Source organism: Harpia harpyja, chromosome 4, assembly GCF_026419915.1.
Source record: "Harpia harpyja isolate bHarHar1 chromosome 4, bHarHar1 primary haplotype, whole genome shotgun sequence".
In the NCBI taxonomy this organism is placed as follows: domain Eukaryota; kingdom Metazoa; phylum Chordata; class Aves; order Accipitriformes; family Accipitridae; genus Harpia; species Harpia harpyja.
In genome coordinates, this window is record NC_068943.1 from 70272824 (window position 1) to 70289401 (window position 16578).

A 16578-nucleotide genomic window follows, 5' to 3' on the forward strand; every position below is an offset into this window, starting at 1 on the left:
CATGCTGGACCAGCCAGTAAGGTGGGTATAGACTAGCTCTACTTGAGTGGCCATATTTATCCAGCTCCTTCTCCTAATTTGCCTGTCTGTTTAGAAAGGATAGATGGTTTTCCCAAAATGCACCTTCAGAAAATTGAAAGGAAACACTTATTCTACTGTAGTACAGAGATAAACAGGTTATGCCCTTCTGAAACGTTGGTTTTGCAATGGTTGAGTACACTTGAGCGGACATAAAAATCCTAATGCTATTTCACAGTGTAACTAATCTTACTCAGGTTGGGTTTACTTAGGAGAAATAAACTCAGGTTATGTGGATGAGAGTTATTTTTGCAGTGAATATGTGATTTTTTTTTTTTATACCTTTCTTTACACAGGGAATAATAAATTATACTCTTAACTAGAATGAGTCAGTGCTGCTTTTGAACATTGGACGCTGGCTCAAAAATTGCTTATCCAGTGTCTGGAAACTAAACAAAAGTTTGAGTTCAAGTCACTGAGAAGGTTTTGCTGAAATCCATTTCAAATCCTTTGGCACAAAGCACACAGGCGGAAACGTTTCCTTGCCTGTTAACTAAGACTTCTCCTCTTGTTCCTGGTACCATGGCTGATTCAAATCTGTGCAGTTTGTATAATTACACCCCACTCTCCCCAAACCCAAAGCACACATGAAATGAAGAAATGACAGGCAAAAGGCCACATGTCACAATAATTACTATAATTTGGTCTGTTATTCCCTTGCTTTCTGGCTTGGTATTTGAGGCTTGATGTTAATTTGCTTGTATAACTAAAGGTGTTTCCTCTGTTTGTTTATACTAACTATGATTTCTAAACATCCTGAAAATTATTTGCCACAACATCTCTCCTCATCATGATATTACTTCAATTTGAGCCGCTTATAGAAAGTGTTTCTTTCTATTTTTGAAGAGAAACAGTTGGGAGCCAGAAAAATATGTATTTGTTTGCCTTTCTATTTTTGGTTTGAAATTGCTGGAAGCCAGTAGGTGGGTTTTTATTTTCTGTTTTAAGAATTTATTTTCAAACTAAAATAAATATTATGTATAAGGATTGGCACATATCTTAAATTACTGGTTTTAGTAACAGGAAAAAGTTCTTGTTAGAAATTCTTCTGAAGTGTGGCTCTATTTCTGGAAATCCTTTCTTGCTCACTTCAACAATCTTGTATCCTCTCCTATTCCACTGAATGATTCTTTCATATGCAGAGGGGTGAGTTTTATAGGAACTTTGCTGGCACTAAAAAGTTGGTATGTTTTCTTTTATCTTGTACACTGCACTGAATCCTTCATCATCCAGCCAAAGGAAAATCATGTAGGGAGTTGACTATTTGTTGTGTATACCAAATGAAATCACCTGAACTGTGACCTAAATGGATAACTGCTAACTTTGTGTATCTTTGGAAAATAAACCCTAGCATCTGCTGTTGGACTGCACAGATTTTGCTCTCTGAAAGGAAAAACTGCAGTTCATTATAGAATGGGTGGTCCAGTATGAAATCCCATCCTGCTTGGGAGAGTGGGCAGATTAACTAACTAGAATTCCCAGAAAACACTGGGAGTAGCTCAGCCGAACTTAAATCAAAATCTTATAGATTTCTTTCGAAGTAAAAACCAAAACAAACAAAAAACGTTGCCCCCCCCCCAGTTTTACTTATTTATTCTCTATTCATTTGCTAACACTGCCTCCCCCCTCTAAAACTCTAAAACAACCAAACAAAAAGCAACCCCCCCAACCACATCCGTGAGTTTTATTCTCTTTATTTCATAGAAAAGCTTGGATAGCTTTGAAATAGTGTTCCTTAGCACTGGTTGACTTATAAGTCAGTAAAATCAGGTTGCTTAACATAGTATTATCTTTGGAAAAGGTCTTTTTTTGAGGGGGTGGCTGGAGTGGGAAGGGTAAAGTTGGCAGGTCAAAGCGTATAAAACACATTTTTTTTTTTTACTCTACTATCAAGACCTGTTATATGAAAACATAATACAGAACTTAAGTAAACAAAACTTTCTCTTTTTACAGCCTTCCCACTAAGCTTTGAAACCATTCATGGAAGCTGACAGCAATGCTCTCGTAAGTATAACTGACGTTATGCCAGAGTTACTGATCAGCTGAAGAGGTCGTATGTTGGGGTTGTGCCCTTGTAATCATAGAAGACTGTGGACAACATCAATATCTAAACAAAATGCTGCTTATGGGCCAGGCTGAGTGGTGAGGCTGCCACAGGCTGCCCCAGTTCTGCTCCAAGGGTGAAATGAAGTCTATTGTATGGGCCTGATGCCACTTCCAAGTCCTGTGCCTCAACGGTTGAGAAAGCAGTAACTTAGGACACATGAGCTTAGCAAAGGATTTTCTTAGCCACACATCTGTCTAACTCTTGATAAGCTTAAGGAAAAATACCGCTCTGTAGGAGATGAACTATTGATCATAGCTGTCTTTGGTGCCTTCTCAGGCTCTTGCATTGTGAGTTGAACTTCATGAGGCATGAAGTCTGATCTTCAGTATTAGCCCAATGCCCCTGCTTTTGCTTGTAGAACAATCTTTTTCTTTCCCATGAAATAGGCTCACACACCTATTTTGCCGCATTTTTTTTTCTCCTGGGGAGTTTGCAGGCTGCATGCCCCTCGGTCTCAAGGCAGAAGGATCCCCTGGGGCAATCCCCGACTGCCCCTGACAGCTCCCCAAGGGGATGCTGCCCACCTGAGTCTGGTTCCCAGCGATGACTGCTCAAGACCATGCATTTGGAAGGGAGGCTGGAAACATGTAGCCTCCATAATATATATTTGCAAATCCTTGCTGTCAGGCAAAGACAAGGTAAGGGGAGACACAAGGGTGTAGGCCTGAGGAAGCTCTAGCCGCTTCTAATGAGCATGATCAGCTGCCCTCGACCCAGGGTGCCTGGAGCCTTTGATGCAGCTCCCTCTGGTTAGGGAAGGTCAAGCACCCTTTAACTGATGCTTCGAAGGGACCTAAGAGCCAGGCCCAGAGCGCAGCCCACAGACCCAGCAGTTTGTGCAGCAGGGTGTGAAGGAGGAGTGAAGTAAGGGGGCCTTGGCTGAAATAGTGCTGCTGTAACAGTCTTAGGCATGGTGGTAACAGAGCAGTTTCCCCAGTAGATGTGGGAGCAGCTGTCCCTGCCAGGGCAGAGCCTTCAGCACAGACTGAGCTTCAGATGGCGGATGCAGCCATCCAAGTCCCTGGCTGCAGGAAGTGCCTGGGACCTCTCCCTGGGGCCAGGAGAGATGGCCCTCTGCCCTGCAGGAGGTGTGCCCTCTTGGAGGAGCTGTGCTGCCAACTGGAGGAGATATGGGAGGAAGCAAGCAGGCTGCGCAGCATCAGAGAAGGTGAAAGGGAGATAGATAGGGTCTTCTCTGAGACACAACAGCTTGAAAAGCCTCAGTCCCCACCTGCAATGGAGAAGCAGGCACTGCCTACCCCCACTGTCAAAGCAAAACCTCTGGAGAAGAGGAAGGATGGAAGTTGATGACTTCTAGTACCAAGAGGAAGGCTCCTGCCCAACCTAAGAACTTACAGCTGCAAAATAGGTTGACTGTCCTCAAAACTGAAAAGGAACCAGATGTGCCTGCTAGCAAAGGACCCGGTTCACCTAGCTGTAAACCATGTAAGGCTATCAGGAAGAAACGGTGAATCATCGCAACGGGCGAGTTCCTGCTCTGGTGGGACAGAGGCACCCATCTGTAGACCTGACCAACCATCTGCAGAGGTTTGCTGCCTAGCAGGGGCCAGGATCCAGGATGTTGTGGAGAGACTGCCAAAGCTTGTCCAGCCTTCTGACTTCTACCCCCTACTGTTACTCCACATGAGCACAGATGATACTGCCAGGGGAAACCAGTATATGCTGGGGGCTGCCGAGCTGGAAAGCAGCTTTGAGGAAAAGGACCTGGGAGTCTTGGTGGACATCAAGTTGAACATGAGCCAGCAACGTGCCCTTGCTGCAAAGAAGGTAAATGGTATCCCTGGCTGCATTAGACAAAATATGGCCAGCAGGTCAAGGAAGGGGATCCTTCCCCTTTATTCAGTGCTGGTGAAGCCATGCCTGGAGCATTCTGTCCAGTTCTGGGCTGCTCAGTACAAGAGAGACATGAACATACTGGAGAGAGTCCAATGAAGGGCCACAAGGATGATTAAGGGACTGGAGTGTCTAATATATGAGGAATGGCTGAGTGAGCTGGGACTGTTTAGCTTGGAGAACAGGCTCACGGGGATCTTATTAATGCATGTAAATACCTGAAGGGAGGGTGCAAAGATGACAGAGCCAAGCTCTTTTCAGTGGTACCCAGTGACAGGACCAGAGGCAATGGGCACAAACTGAAACACAGGAGGAACGCTCTGAACACTCAGAAACACTCTGAACATCAGGAAACACTTTTTTATTGTGAGGGTGACCAAGCACTGGCACAGGCTGACCAGAGAGGCTGTGAAGTCTCCATTGTTGGAGATATTCAAGAGCTGTCTGGACACGGTGCTGGAAAACCAGCTGTAGGTGTTCTTCCTTGAGTGGGGGGGTTGGACTGGATGACTTCCAGAAGTCCCTTCCAAGCTCAACCATACTGTGATTCTCTGGAAAAATAGGATCTCTAAACTGACAGAAGTCTCTCGCTGAAGTTGTCGCTTCTCTTGTACGTTTTTGCTCATTGGTGGAGCGTGCCTGGCACAGAAGCGGCTGTGAACAATGCTCAGTTGTACGGCTCCCGTTGCAAGTGGCTCCTGGGTTTATTTGCCACATGGAGGAGTAATAGATAGCAAGCTTGAAGCCTGCATTGTCCTGCAGGATCCCTATCCCATCCTGTTCAGACCTCAGGTCTCAGTAAACCGATGAGTAAACCAAAACCTACCCTGTATTCTCAGCCTTGCACAAAAATGACAACCCTCCTAAAGTTGCAAATAACTGTAACATTTTGCATTTATTTCAGAGCTTACTGAGGATTATTGCTCTCAGATTTTCCCTGATAACAACAAGAGCTAGAAATAGATCTGATTTTTTTGTTTGTTTGTTTTTCAGTTGAACCTGTGGTAATGAAATAAATCATTCGCCATCAGGAAATAGAGCTTTATAGAGAAACATCCACCATTGTCAGAAACATAGTAAAATCATGACCATTTCAGACTGTTCCAGTGACCATATCTGATAGTTACAGTACATTCCCACCTGAAACTGCTGTTACGCCCCTGGTCAGTACCATTGGTTTTACTGGTAATAACTCTGCCTTCTGCAGTTTTCGCTTCGTTCTGCACTGGTGTTAATGTCTCCTATTAGGAGTGAAACTTAATCAATTTTCACCCAGGCTCACTGAAATGAGATTGTTGACTCTCGTAAGAGAGTTTTCAGAGGAGGAAACTTTAATTTATTTCTTGAGGAAAGGTTTGCCACTGGAGACTTGCGAATATGTTGTAATCTTGCAGCAAACTGAATCCAAATCCTGTTGGTGAGGCATTTTATGAATTTTTGTGGTAGATTCATTTAAATACAGGTTTTCTATTGGTTTTAGACTAAAACAGTTTTACTGCAAACTGTTTGTTTATTTCATAAAGTATCTGTCTGACTCCAAATACTGGTGCTTTGGAGAAAGAGGTTGCTTTTGTTTATTCATAAATCAACAAAACTTGGGAAGACAATTTTGTGAATAACACTAGATTTCATTGCTGCAGTCTGGGATTAGAGGTTTCTCTTGCACAGAGCAAACCAGGTATTTTTTATAAGATGATGCTGGGCTTCTAAACAGCACTAAAAACATTTAAAAGTTGCTGAATTCCAGGTTTAGGATTAATTTGTTGAAAATTTACTTCAGCTTTCAGGAATACTGGGAAAGAAAACTAGAAATGCATCTTAATTCATGAAATCTCACTCAGCAATGATTTTGTTACAGACTTATCACTGATTTTTTCCAGGCAAACTAAATGTAGTGCTGACTGGAGAAACCGTCCTTCCTTCCCCCATTAATTTCCAAACTCCTCCCACAAAATATGAAGAGATGGGTCTTCATCACCCCTGTCAACTTGCAGCAGGATACCATCATTGCTGCTGAATAATAAATGTACCTTTGTAAATTCTTTTTGCTACCCCGAGCTCTTACTAGGTAATCAGTTTTTTCCTCAGTCTGTATATAAACTGGGCCCTAATGGATGATTTACGTAATATGGATATTAACCCTTTCTTGACAGAAAAGCCATAGACCATGTTATTTTGCTTTAGATTTTCAGTAAGGTTAGTGGAAAGATCTACTTCTTCCTCTGTTGTTTACAGAGAGCCACATCCTGTCTCAGTATTGCTTGCCTTGTTGTAGAACTTTATGTTGGTTAAAGATGAAATGACCCCACTGTAGTATCATGGCAAAGATGTGATGTTGCCCCACAACATAGTTTTTTGTGCAAGGAGAGCTGATTCATACTTGTTTTTCTTAGTACCACTTTGGGTAGCTCTAAAGGAAAGTAATTAGTGTGACTGAGTGACCCATTGATATACTGAGGCCATATATTATTTCCACGTGTCCTAAATAGGGCATTACTTTCTTTGGAATGAAGACACGAAGGGTGGCCTGTATAGGATGGGGAAATAGCGGAGCCTCTAATAGAGCCAATGTGTTTTCTCATTGCTTTTCTTTGTCTGTTGTCATGGAGAATAGTCTGAGAGAGAGGCAGGCAGTGGTGGAATTTAAAAAAAAAAAAAAGGGAAAAAGAAAAAAGGAAAAAAAGAATACGTGATGATTAAGCAGGAGTCTGGGATTATTCATTCCTGGTAAAGCCTCCCACAAGCGTATTGTTCAGGTCATCTCAAATCGGCACCAGATAAGTACACGACTGTGATATGCAGTTCTGCACTCTGATACATGCTGCAAAGATCACTGGTTAGAGAAAGTTCTAGCTCTTGTAAATAGTGGTGGCAGTGGTCTCTCCTCTTGCTGTTTCCAGATGGTGTAGCTTTACTTACCTTTAATTAGCCTGTGAGAAGAGCCATCAAATCCTTCAAGAATAATATGAAATTGGGTTTTGTTTTCCTGAAAAGCCAGCTGGCTAGGCAGAGGGGCTGCATTAGGGATGTTCATAGCGTAGCTCTGCAGCGGATCAGGTAGCTACCAGCTTTGCATAGCAACGTTGTGGCTGAGCATATTAAATCATACGTCACCTTATCCAGCATTTGTCATCCTGAGGCTTCAAAACCTTCCTAAAAATAGAAAAAAGTGAATGCTTTTGTTCCCATGCTAGAGATGGAAAGGTTGAGGCAAAGAGAAGGCAAGTGCTTTGTCCACAATTGTACAACTAACCAGCCTGTGTGGGGAGAATTTATTTACTACAAAAGCCAGACCTTACATTTCTAATGACCTCTTTTTTGGTCCATGGTCTTCTATTTTAGTTTCATTTTCTATGTGTTTATGTGGGATAAAATATATAGACTGCAAGTGAGTAAGTATAATTCAATTGTGTTATTTTTGCAGTGACTAAAACTCTCATATATGGCATGGCAAACTTCTGGCATATTTATGCTTTACCATTTGGATAATCTGCCAGGTTTGTGTGATTTTTTTTTTTTTTTATTTAATGTTTTTTTAAAGAAATATTATGAAACTCTTACCTAGAGGGAAATACATTCTCTGCACTAAATAGAGAGGAGTGGAAAATCCAATTTTTTTTCTTTTTCAGGATTTCTTAGAATAAGCTAAAGGACTCTCAGACACCTGGCACGTATTTTTAATCTCCCCATGTTTGTAAATACCCCTCATGGAGGGTAAAGAAGCATTAAAATATTGGTGTTCTAACTTCTATTTTTTAACTTCTGAACACAGAATACAATTCAGGCAAACATGTAGCAAAGTAGAAGCTGCCTGTGGGTGTGAAACAGGAAGCACTCGTAGATAGACACATTAATAGAGTTAGGTTTGCTCTTGCTCAACTAGATATACATCAATTTTAATTAACACGTTCTATGCTTCAGTTACTAATGTCCCTTCAGCAGTGAGTGGGTTATGTTTCCATCCTGCATATACCACCAGCATCACCACCACGTCCTTCTCTAGCTTCCCCCTCCCCTTTCTACACAAATGTTGCAACACAATCTGAAATTTCCTCTTTTCTTTCCTTCCTGCATTTCTTACAGGTTCCTTTGCGTCAGAAGACAAAAAAGAAAAGTCAAGGTAATGAGATATTCTTTTTTCTTTTCTCTTCTGGGTTCCTCTTTTGTTATTTTCTCAGTATGTCTTATTCTTGGGAGGCTGAGGATTTTATACTGCTACTCAGCTGGAGGAAGGCTGCTTTTTAACTCCACTAATTCTTGCATCGATTCTGAGAAAAATGACAACGGGCTGCTCCTTTGGACTAAATCCTTGTGGTATGTTAATTGAATCAAATCTGGAAATCTGCGAGGTAGAATCAGCTGCCTGCACATACACAAACACTAGCGGTTTTCAAGTACTTGGCGTAATAGTTTTCTCTAGCTGACTTAAATAGATGTATTCTTTTCAGTGCAGCTGTGTGAAGGGAAATATATGCATGCCTCTCTTATAAGGATCAAAGGATATATTTTTAATTTACAAAAACACATGTATGGTTACCTTAGCATTAATTAGTGTCTGCATTATCTATAGCTTACTGTTTTGTTTCTGCATGTCAGAATGCCTTTCAAATGAATGTGTGTTACTGTCACAGCCGTTATAAAACTGACCGACTTCTAAGTATATTTTAAGATATGCTTGGGTGACTCTCTGAGATTGCTAAGTAAGGTTGATGTCTTTTAATTGGCAGCAACATCTTTTCTGGTAATGCACTTTTAAACCAGCAGAACACTGTATTTTTAATGGCACAGGGTTCTTTATAATGAGTCGAAGGAGGATATCGTGTAAAGAGCTGGGGCAAGCCGATTGCCAAGGATGGCTCTACAAAAAGAAGGAAAAAGGAGCTTTCATTGGCAACAAATGGAAAAAGTTCTGGTGTGTGCTGAAGGAGTCATCGCTGTATTGGTACAGCAGTCAGCTGGTGAGTACAGCATCCATGCAGCTCTGGGTGTCAGGCAAACAGTATCTGCTGGGACTGAGAGAAGGGGAGCTGGGGTCACAATTTAAATGTGCCCTGGAGACATATAAATGACTGGGTTTGTTTCCCAGCCCTAATGTTTCTTGTAATCTGGGAAGCATCTATGTGAATGGGAAACATGCAGAAAACTATGTGTTTTCTAGTTCAGTAACTACTTGTGAAATGTTAACTTGCTGTCTGTTCTGCCCTTTAAAGAGCTGCTCTTTGCAGGTGCTGGTGGCATTTGAATTTGGGAAAGGTTTTCCTGGGTCGGGCAGTTTGCAGACACTTGCTATCAAGACCCAAAACAGGAATGCTTCTTCACTTCTAATTAGTTTAATTTTCCGAAGTCTCTCTCCTGCTTCCCTCTCCATCCCCTTCCACACTGAGATTAATCTGTTAATTTGTTTGCTTTTTTGTTTGGGTTCCCCCCCCTGCCCAGTTTGCACTAGTAGGGTTGCAGGTGTGAGCACTGTGAGTTGGTGATGTTTTTACTCCTGGTCTTGCTGATGTCTCATCCAGAGCATTGTAATTAAAGGTTCTCACGTTCTGCTGATTTTTAACTTCCTGCTCTGACAAGTTGGTGCTAACAGACAAATCTGCAGAAGAACACAGTGTTTTGGATTCAAGGTCCAGCTTTCTGTTCTGAGCATGAGCTTTCCTCAGGACAACCAGTATAGATAGTGTTTCTCTTCCAGCCGATCCAGCCCAAACAGCGTGAGTGGGAAATAGTCTGAGACAAAGAACAGCAGGCCCTGAATTCCTGTCATCAACTGAAGAACTAGGCATTAAAAACTGAAAAAGTGGGGTGGGGGGAGAAGACATAGTGAGAAATCCAGAGTAACCCTTTTAATGAAAGGTTACGGCTGTGTGTAAAGAAGCAGTGAGTCCTAGGGAATAGCTAGCTTTACTCCGGGCTGTTTGCTACAGCTCAGCTTGATTGGGCAGAGAGGGTGTCTTGCCTGTCCTAGGAACATTCGGACATAATTATTCCCTTCACTTTGCTCTCGCACTGCTGCCTCTAAGAAAGCTCCTATCATGTTCAAGTGATGGACTGACAGAACCCAGAATTGAGGCGTGCAGAGGATTAGGGGATGCTAGCAACAACATAGGCTGAAACTCAGCAGCTTCAGTGTGGAATTGTGGACGGGCATCAGGTTTCCTAAATGCGCATGGACTGCTCTGGAAATCAGCAAGTCCCAGGCCCAGACAAGAATGAAAGAGTAAAGAAACCCTTATTAACTTTTGGTAATTCTTAGAACATTCTAAGAAATTAAATGCAATCTGGATTGTTTGCACTTGTTTATTTCTATTGCAGTAATCCCCATTAAAAGTCTTGCTAACTGTTTCAAGGTACAAATAAAATAGTTTAAACCATTAAAAAAAAATCCTCAAACCCTAAACTTTACTTATGGAAAGAGTATTTCACATTCTCCCTTCAGTTGTGGGTACAGTGTTCAGGTTTTTTTAACAGAATAAAAACTTTGACTGACCTTTAAAGATGGTATTAGCTATTCTTTTTGGGGGGAAAAGTGACAACAACTCTGCTGGTCTTGGGCTGTTTTTTGTGGTGTTGTAGTAGTCTGAGTTAGCTTCCTTTCAAGACAGTCAAATTACACGCATGAGAGAAAGAGAAAAGAGAAAGAAAAGAAATAGGAAAAGTAGAAGAAAAAAAAAAAGAAGCTTTGTTTTCCGAATGCTTACAATATCTCTGCTGGAAAGGTATGGCCTGGCAGATATACTCATCAGCATCATATACTCATACCCTGCAAACCCTTATTAGTATTGGCTGTTCTAAATCACTGCTTGCAGTTGTACTTCTGGCCAAAGTATTAAGAAAGGTGAGCTGGCTGGCTGATGTGCCTTTTAGACAGGGGAAGTGTCAGAAAGGAATTAGTCTGAGGAGTAATCAAGCTGGAAGGAAATAAAAGAAGGCAAGACTAGGCAAAGTTTGCCTTCCAGGTAGTGGGGAGATGTGCAAAGTCCTCTACTTCCTTTAGTTGTTGTGGCCTGGCTAAATTCCACTCTCGGGATCCAGAGAAGCCATGGTCATTCTGATCCCAGTGCTCCTAGACAGCATTCATCCTTTGGATGAACTCAAACTTTTAGTCCATGCCTGCTTTCTGGCTGTCACTGACTGCCCCAAAATGAACAAGGCTGAAGAACGGGTGGCAGTCTTATTCCAATTTATTTCATATACTCTAAAGAGCTCATAAGGCTTCAAAATACTGTTGGCTTATGTCAGCCCTGACTTCTCACCTATTGCAGTTCCTCCTGTAAACATGCTAGCTGGTAGCACCTCTTTGCTTTCAACTTGTGCTGACGCTTGCACACCGTTTACCTTAAAACCTGAGGTTTCTTTGGACAACTTAAAGTGCAGCCTCTGCGTAACTGTAGATTCAGGCAATGTTTGCAGAGTGGCAGTAACTATTGGGCGTGGGAAGGAGAGGAGGTGTCCTTTGCTAAGATCTGCTTACTTAAATTGATGAGACCAGAGCCATGCTCAGAGTCATATCTGAGATGAATAAGACCCTTTGTATTTTCACAGATATTTTCACCTCTAGATTGATGAAGCAGAAGTAGCAGTGACATTCACTTGCTTGCTTGATATTTCTTTTTACTAACTGGCCTGGCTTTAATACTGCCTGCTCTTCCACTGCCTTCAGTGGAGTTAATCCTCGGTCCCAACGGGGCATCCATGATGACAATCTTAAGTTCATAGTTGTGTTGAAACAGGAGGAGTCCTACTCCTCACGTGCCTGAGGCTTCCCATGAAGGGCCCTCTTATAGAGACTGAAGTGAAAGGTGGTGGTGGAGGAGCAGGGCTGGAGTCAAAGGAACCGGGATACACTGGCTGCCTGTAGCTCTGCCTGACCAGTTTTGTTCTTGTGAGAAACGAGCGTGTTTTTTTCGCGGCTGTGTGGAAACTGCAGTCAACCAGACACTGGCAACTGTAGCATAGCAACAGGGTGCTGGACCTTTTTTTCTAGTGGAGATGGAGAAAATAGGGAGTGGGTGGAATTTGTACAGGAATGTGCTTTGCCCCGGATTTGGGTAGGTAGCCTCAGCTCACATCATGTTCTTGGTGAAGTCTGTCTTCAGGCACCTCCGAAGCTCTGGATGTTTCCGTCGGTCTGATTTAATTTGCCTTCAAGCCACTCTGGTTCTGGGTCTTTCACATGAGGCAGATTGGGGGAGGCGATATAGGACACTTGTGGTGACATTTGCAGATGGTACTTCCTTCAATTTAACATAAATTCATTGTGAAAGCCACAGCTCAAAAGAGAAAAAAATAATAAAATGCTGCGGAGGGTCAGCAATAGCAGATCAGAGACCCCAAGAGTCAAGCTTTTCCTTCGCTGAAAGCCAACCAGAGCACACAGCCAAATCCAAATTAGCTTTCGACCAGCTAGCTGAGGTACTGCGAGTGGTGAAGTTAAGGCCCTGGTGGTCTCGGCAGGATTGAGTAGAGTGCCCTGAAACCTCTTCCTGCGTATGTTTGCTCTTTCTATAAAACATGGATACGACATGAGACAGGTAAACTTTTGTTTGCAGCATGGATGTGCCCTCAGTCTGGGGAGGGGAAGCTGTTTGGACTAGGAAGAAACACCCAAGGGTTGGTTTTGCAATGGAAACACAGAAAATGTCAGAAAATAGTTCTGAGCAGTCAGACTTTCTGGGTGCATTCAGGAACACAAGGCTCCCTGGAGAACTGCTCTTCATTAACATTTGGTTCCCTCTTTCAAGTACCGCTCTCTGTAGGCAGCTGCCTTGAAGACAAGTGTTTAAAGAGGACACCGTGCTATCCTGCCTGCCCCTTTAGCAGTTTTAGTTCTCATACCGAAACCCTGGAGGGAATTGGCACTCCTGCATAGGAAGAGGAGTGGCAGGGGAAGATCGTCACGTGTAATCCCAGGCTTCTGGCTCTTTGTGCTTGTTGTGACCGTGTTGGATAGTGTTGACTGGAAAAGGACAGAGGACTAAACACCTCTGTCTTGTGGGCCTTTAGGATAGCTCGGCTGGTTTTCCAAGCAGAGTTGAAATACAGTTTTGCAGGATGTGTCAACGATGGTTGTCATGGGGATTCAGCTGAAAAGAAATATAAATATAAAATCAAAGAGTTGCAGGCTGTGATCTACTGTCACTATTTATCTTTGGTTTTTTCCCCGTTCACTGCATTTAAATTGGTCCTCACTCCAACAGCTTTGCCAGGAGCTGTATAATTACAGTCTTTTATAACAGAAACCTTTCACCTTTGAGTTATAGGAGCTGCTTACGTGAATGATAAAAAGTCATTGATGTCGGCTGATTGCGCTGAGGGCTTTGGGGACCTCTGGTCCAATATCTTACACAAATTATTCACAGTTCTATAGGTTGCCTCACTGGTGTACTTGGCAGAGAGAAAAAAGACTAAAAAGGCTTGAGGACTGAACTGCCCCTCCAACATCCACAGGGTCTTCTGGGGGCAGCACTGAAACACTGTGATGAAGCCATGAGGAGTACCCTGAATTGCAGATTGGAGCTTTTCCACAATAACTAGATATTTTCACTTTACAGCACTAATTTTTAAAATCTTTCTGCACCATTACATTCACTTTAAATATTGAAAAAGGTCTGTTAAATGGTTTACTAAGTCTCCTAAAGCCACAATATTTAGACAATGTATTGAGGCAAGCTAAAAAGGACATTAGCCTCTTTCATTGGATTTGTGCATTACATTTCATAAATATGTTTGAAACTTTTTTTGAGTGAAAAGCTTTTTTTGTGAAAAAGTGGTTACTTTCTTTTTCCCTCAAGCATTTTCAGAGACTGTTGTTATTATTGAAATTATTTTCCTACAAGTGGGCATAGCAAAAAAGTGCAGATTTATACGTTAGGCTATCCTGCATAAAAACCACAAGAGATAACAGCTTATTCTTTTAAACATCCTGATTAATTAGGAAACAGGTCAAGGTTCTTTTAATCTGGGGTTTTTAGGTCTATTTTACAGCATTGCAATAAAATCTGAAGGAAGTTTGAGTGAAATGTGTGAGTTAAATAATAGCATGCTTAAAGTCATGTTAAAGATAACATTTCAGAGAAAAGAAAACATTTAGGACTTCTATATGCTTTTAATGTTTTAAAATATCATTTTTATTCCAAGAATGACCGAAAAGATGACTTCCACATGTTCTGTTTCTAGTGTTTATTTGGAATTCTATTTGCTGACTGTAATAATGCTCATAAGGTTTTACTGCTATGATTTGGTTTCCTTTTTTTCCTTCCTTTTTTCTGATAATTATGGAACTACAGACCCATTAACCCCGTTTTCCATTATATAGATGACACATCTGAAATGTGTACCAATAGCGTATTTACAAAAAAAAAAAATTTTTGCACCATTATCCTCCTTCCTCATACATAAAATGAAACATTAAACTTTTCTTATAAATGAACAAATGTGAAATCACTGACAGAATTAATATAAAACCTGAATGCACTGAACATAAACTTTTATCAACTGGAACATGTCAAATACTGCATAAGAAGTCTGGAGATTTCTCTGTTGTAAAACTGGTAAATGTAAATTGCTGAAATCAAAGCCTACAGACCTATTTTTGTTAGCAATTTAGAGAGTACTCCTCTAATATAGATACTCATCGGATGTGTCAGTGGTTCAAGTCCAAGTTCCGTCTCCACATGGGTGGGAGCACCCCAGGTGAGTGTCCCCACACTGACTTACAGGGTCCCGATAATTCACTAGTCCAGTACAAAATCCAGATGCTCAAATATTTGTATACATTGACAGTAGAGACAGTGATTTATCTAATGGCATTGCATGGACTTAGTCTCTTCATGAGTGCTTGTGCAGCACCCGAAGCAATTTATAGGATGCATCCTAGACCAATGGCTAATGCACCAGTAGATAAAACTGGCTGAGCTGTGATTGCATTTGTAACATGTACAGCTAACTGGCCCCAGACCCTAGTCACCCGCTCACCCACCTGATGGCTTACCTAGCTTAAGCCATGGATTAATTGGTGTGTGGGTGAGAAGGTACCTGGGTATACTCCTTCACATGCAGTCTTCTGGATCTCTTTTTTTATTTTAAACTGGGTTTATTGATTCATACTGCAGAGAAACAACTGGCTTTGTATACATGTCTCATCCAGTAATGTGGGTAGTAATGGCTTTGATACCTCATGAACAGCTTTTTTGAAGTTGGTCTCTGGTGCTCTTAGACTGGTCTTGGGAACCAAACAGGAATTTCAGTGTTCTCGCTGCACCTGGTCTAGTAAGTGACCACTCTTTTTGGTACAGAAATGCAGGATAGTACGTTATCTATCTTTAGTACAATGCAGCCCATGAATAGAGCTCCTCCTTTACTCACCCCTACTCATTCACTCATCCCTATATACTTGGTGTGCTATGGATCTGGGACAGAATTACTAGTTTAAGGTCTAATTAATTGAAATACACATTTAAAAAAAAATGACTTTTAAAAAAAATTGTCACTTTTTTTTTCTTTAGTTAATTTTATTTTATCTCAATGAGTTTAGTCTCACTAAATTCCAACCTGTGAAACGGAAACAAAAGCTCCACAAGCCAGGTTCTAAACAAGTTTGATAGATACAAATATAATCAGAGAAAGTTAAAACCCACATTAGCCAATAAGCACTTTTTGGTACAAATGAAGCCACATTGCAAAATCAAAGTTTTTTCAGCCCAGATGCTGATAAACATTATTGTTTCTTCTGTACTGAAAGAGAACAACAAAAACCCCCCTTCCACTGCTGCAATTTTTTTTTTTTTTTGTTCTGGAGCAGGTAAAACCATTTACTGGTGAAGATGCAAAATATAAAGTTGTCATATGAATATTTAATACATGTAAACTGCACGAATGATGGTTATGCCATGATTTATTGTATACCAAAGAACAGATATGCAGAGGTGCAGGGAAGCCACCCACTGAAATATCCATTCTGTATCCATATTTCAGTTCTTGGAGATTCGTTCTTCCAAGCATTAAAGCTCAAAGACTTGTCTCGATGAACATCTTTTTATAGTCTCTTCATATTCATGCATAATGTGACTTGAGATACTGTCAGTCATCTTCATTTATCCTCTGTCTTTGTAATTGTTGTGTATATTTTACCTGCTTTAACTCAGTGTACGTTTTCAGAATTTTAATGTGCCCAGGGATAAGGGCTGGGAGCAGCAAAAAAGCTATTCTGGAATGAACGCTTTCTGTATTTTGGAAAGTACGTTTTTTTCTGACATTATGTGCTGCAGACTTTTGTCTACATCTTTGCTCCTCTTAGGAGGAGTCCTAGTCTTACTGCGGCTGGTCGTGTGAGCATAGATAGATTTAGTAAAGGAAGATGTTCTTGCCATTTGCAGCTGAAACAGGGATTTGAGGCTACCTGGTAAGTTTAGTTTTGCTGGAGCCACTCTCTGACACAGAGTCCAGCTGACCTGGAACTGAGATGCCAATGCTCAGTAAAGCCTCTCCTGTCCAGAAAGGGGTGACTGCATATAAACAGTGTACTGTAAATGTCTGCCTAG

At 41.5% G+C, this 16578-nt stretch overlaps 1 protein-coding gene across 5 annotated transcripts in view; it reads left to right on the forward strand.

Moving 5' to 3' along the window:
- IPCEF1 (interaction protein for cytohesin exchange factors 1) overlaps positions 1-16578 on the forward strand; it is an 88048-nt gene that overhangs the window by 36470 nt on the left and 35000 nt on the right. For 4 of the 5 annotated variants that reach the window (XM_052784681.1, XM_052784679.1, XM_052784682.1 and 1 more), the window contains 3 exons: positions 2032-2082; positions 8123-8159; positions 8828-8997. In XM_052784681.1, the coding sequence (XP_052640641.1) occupies positions 2059-2082; positions 8123-8159; positions 8828-8997 (231 nt within the window). In that variant the 5' untranslated portion in view covers positions 2032-2058. The other variant, XM_052784683.1, reaches the window with a different exon arrangement.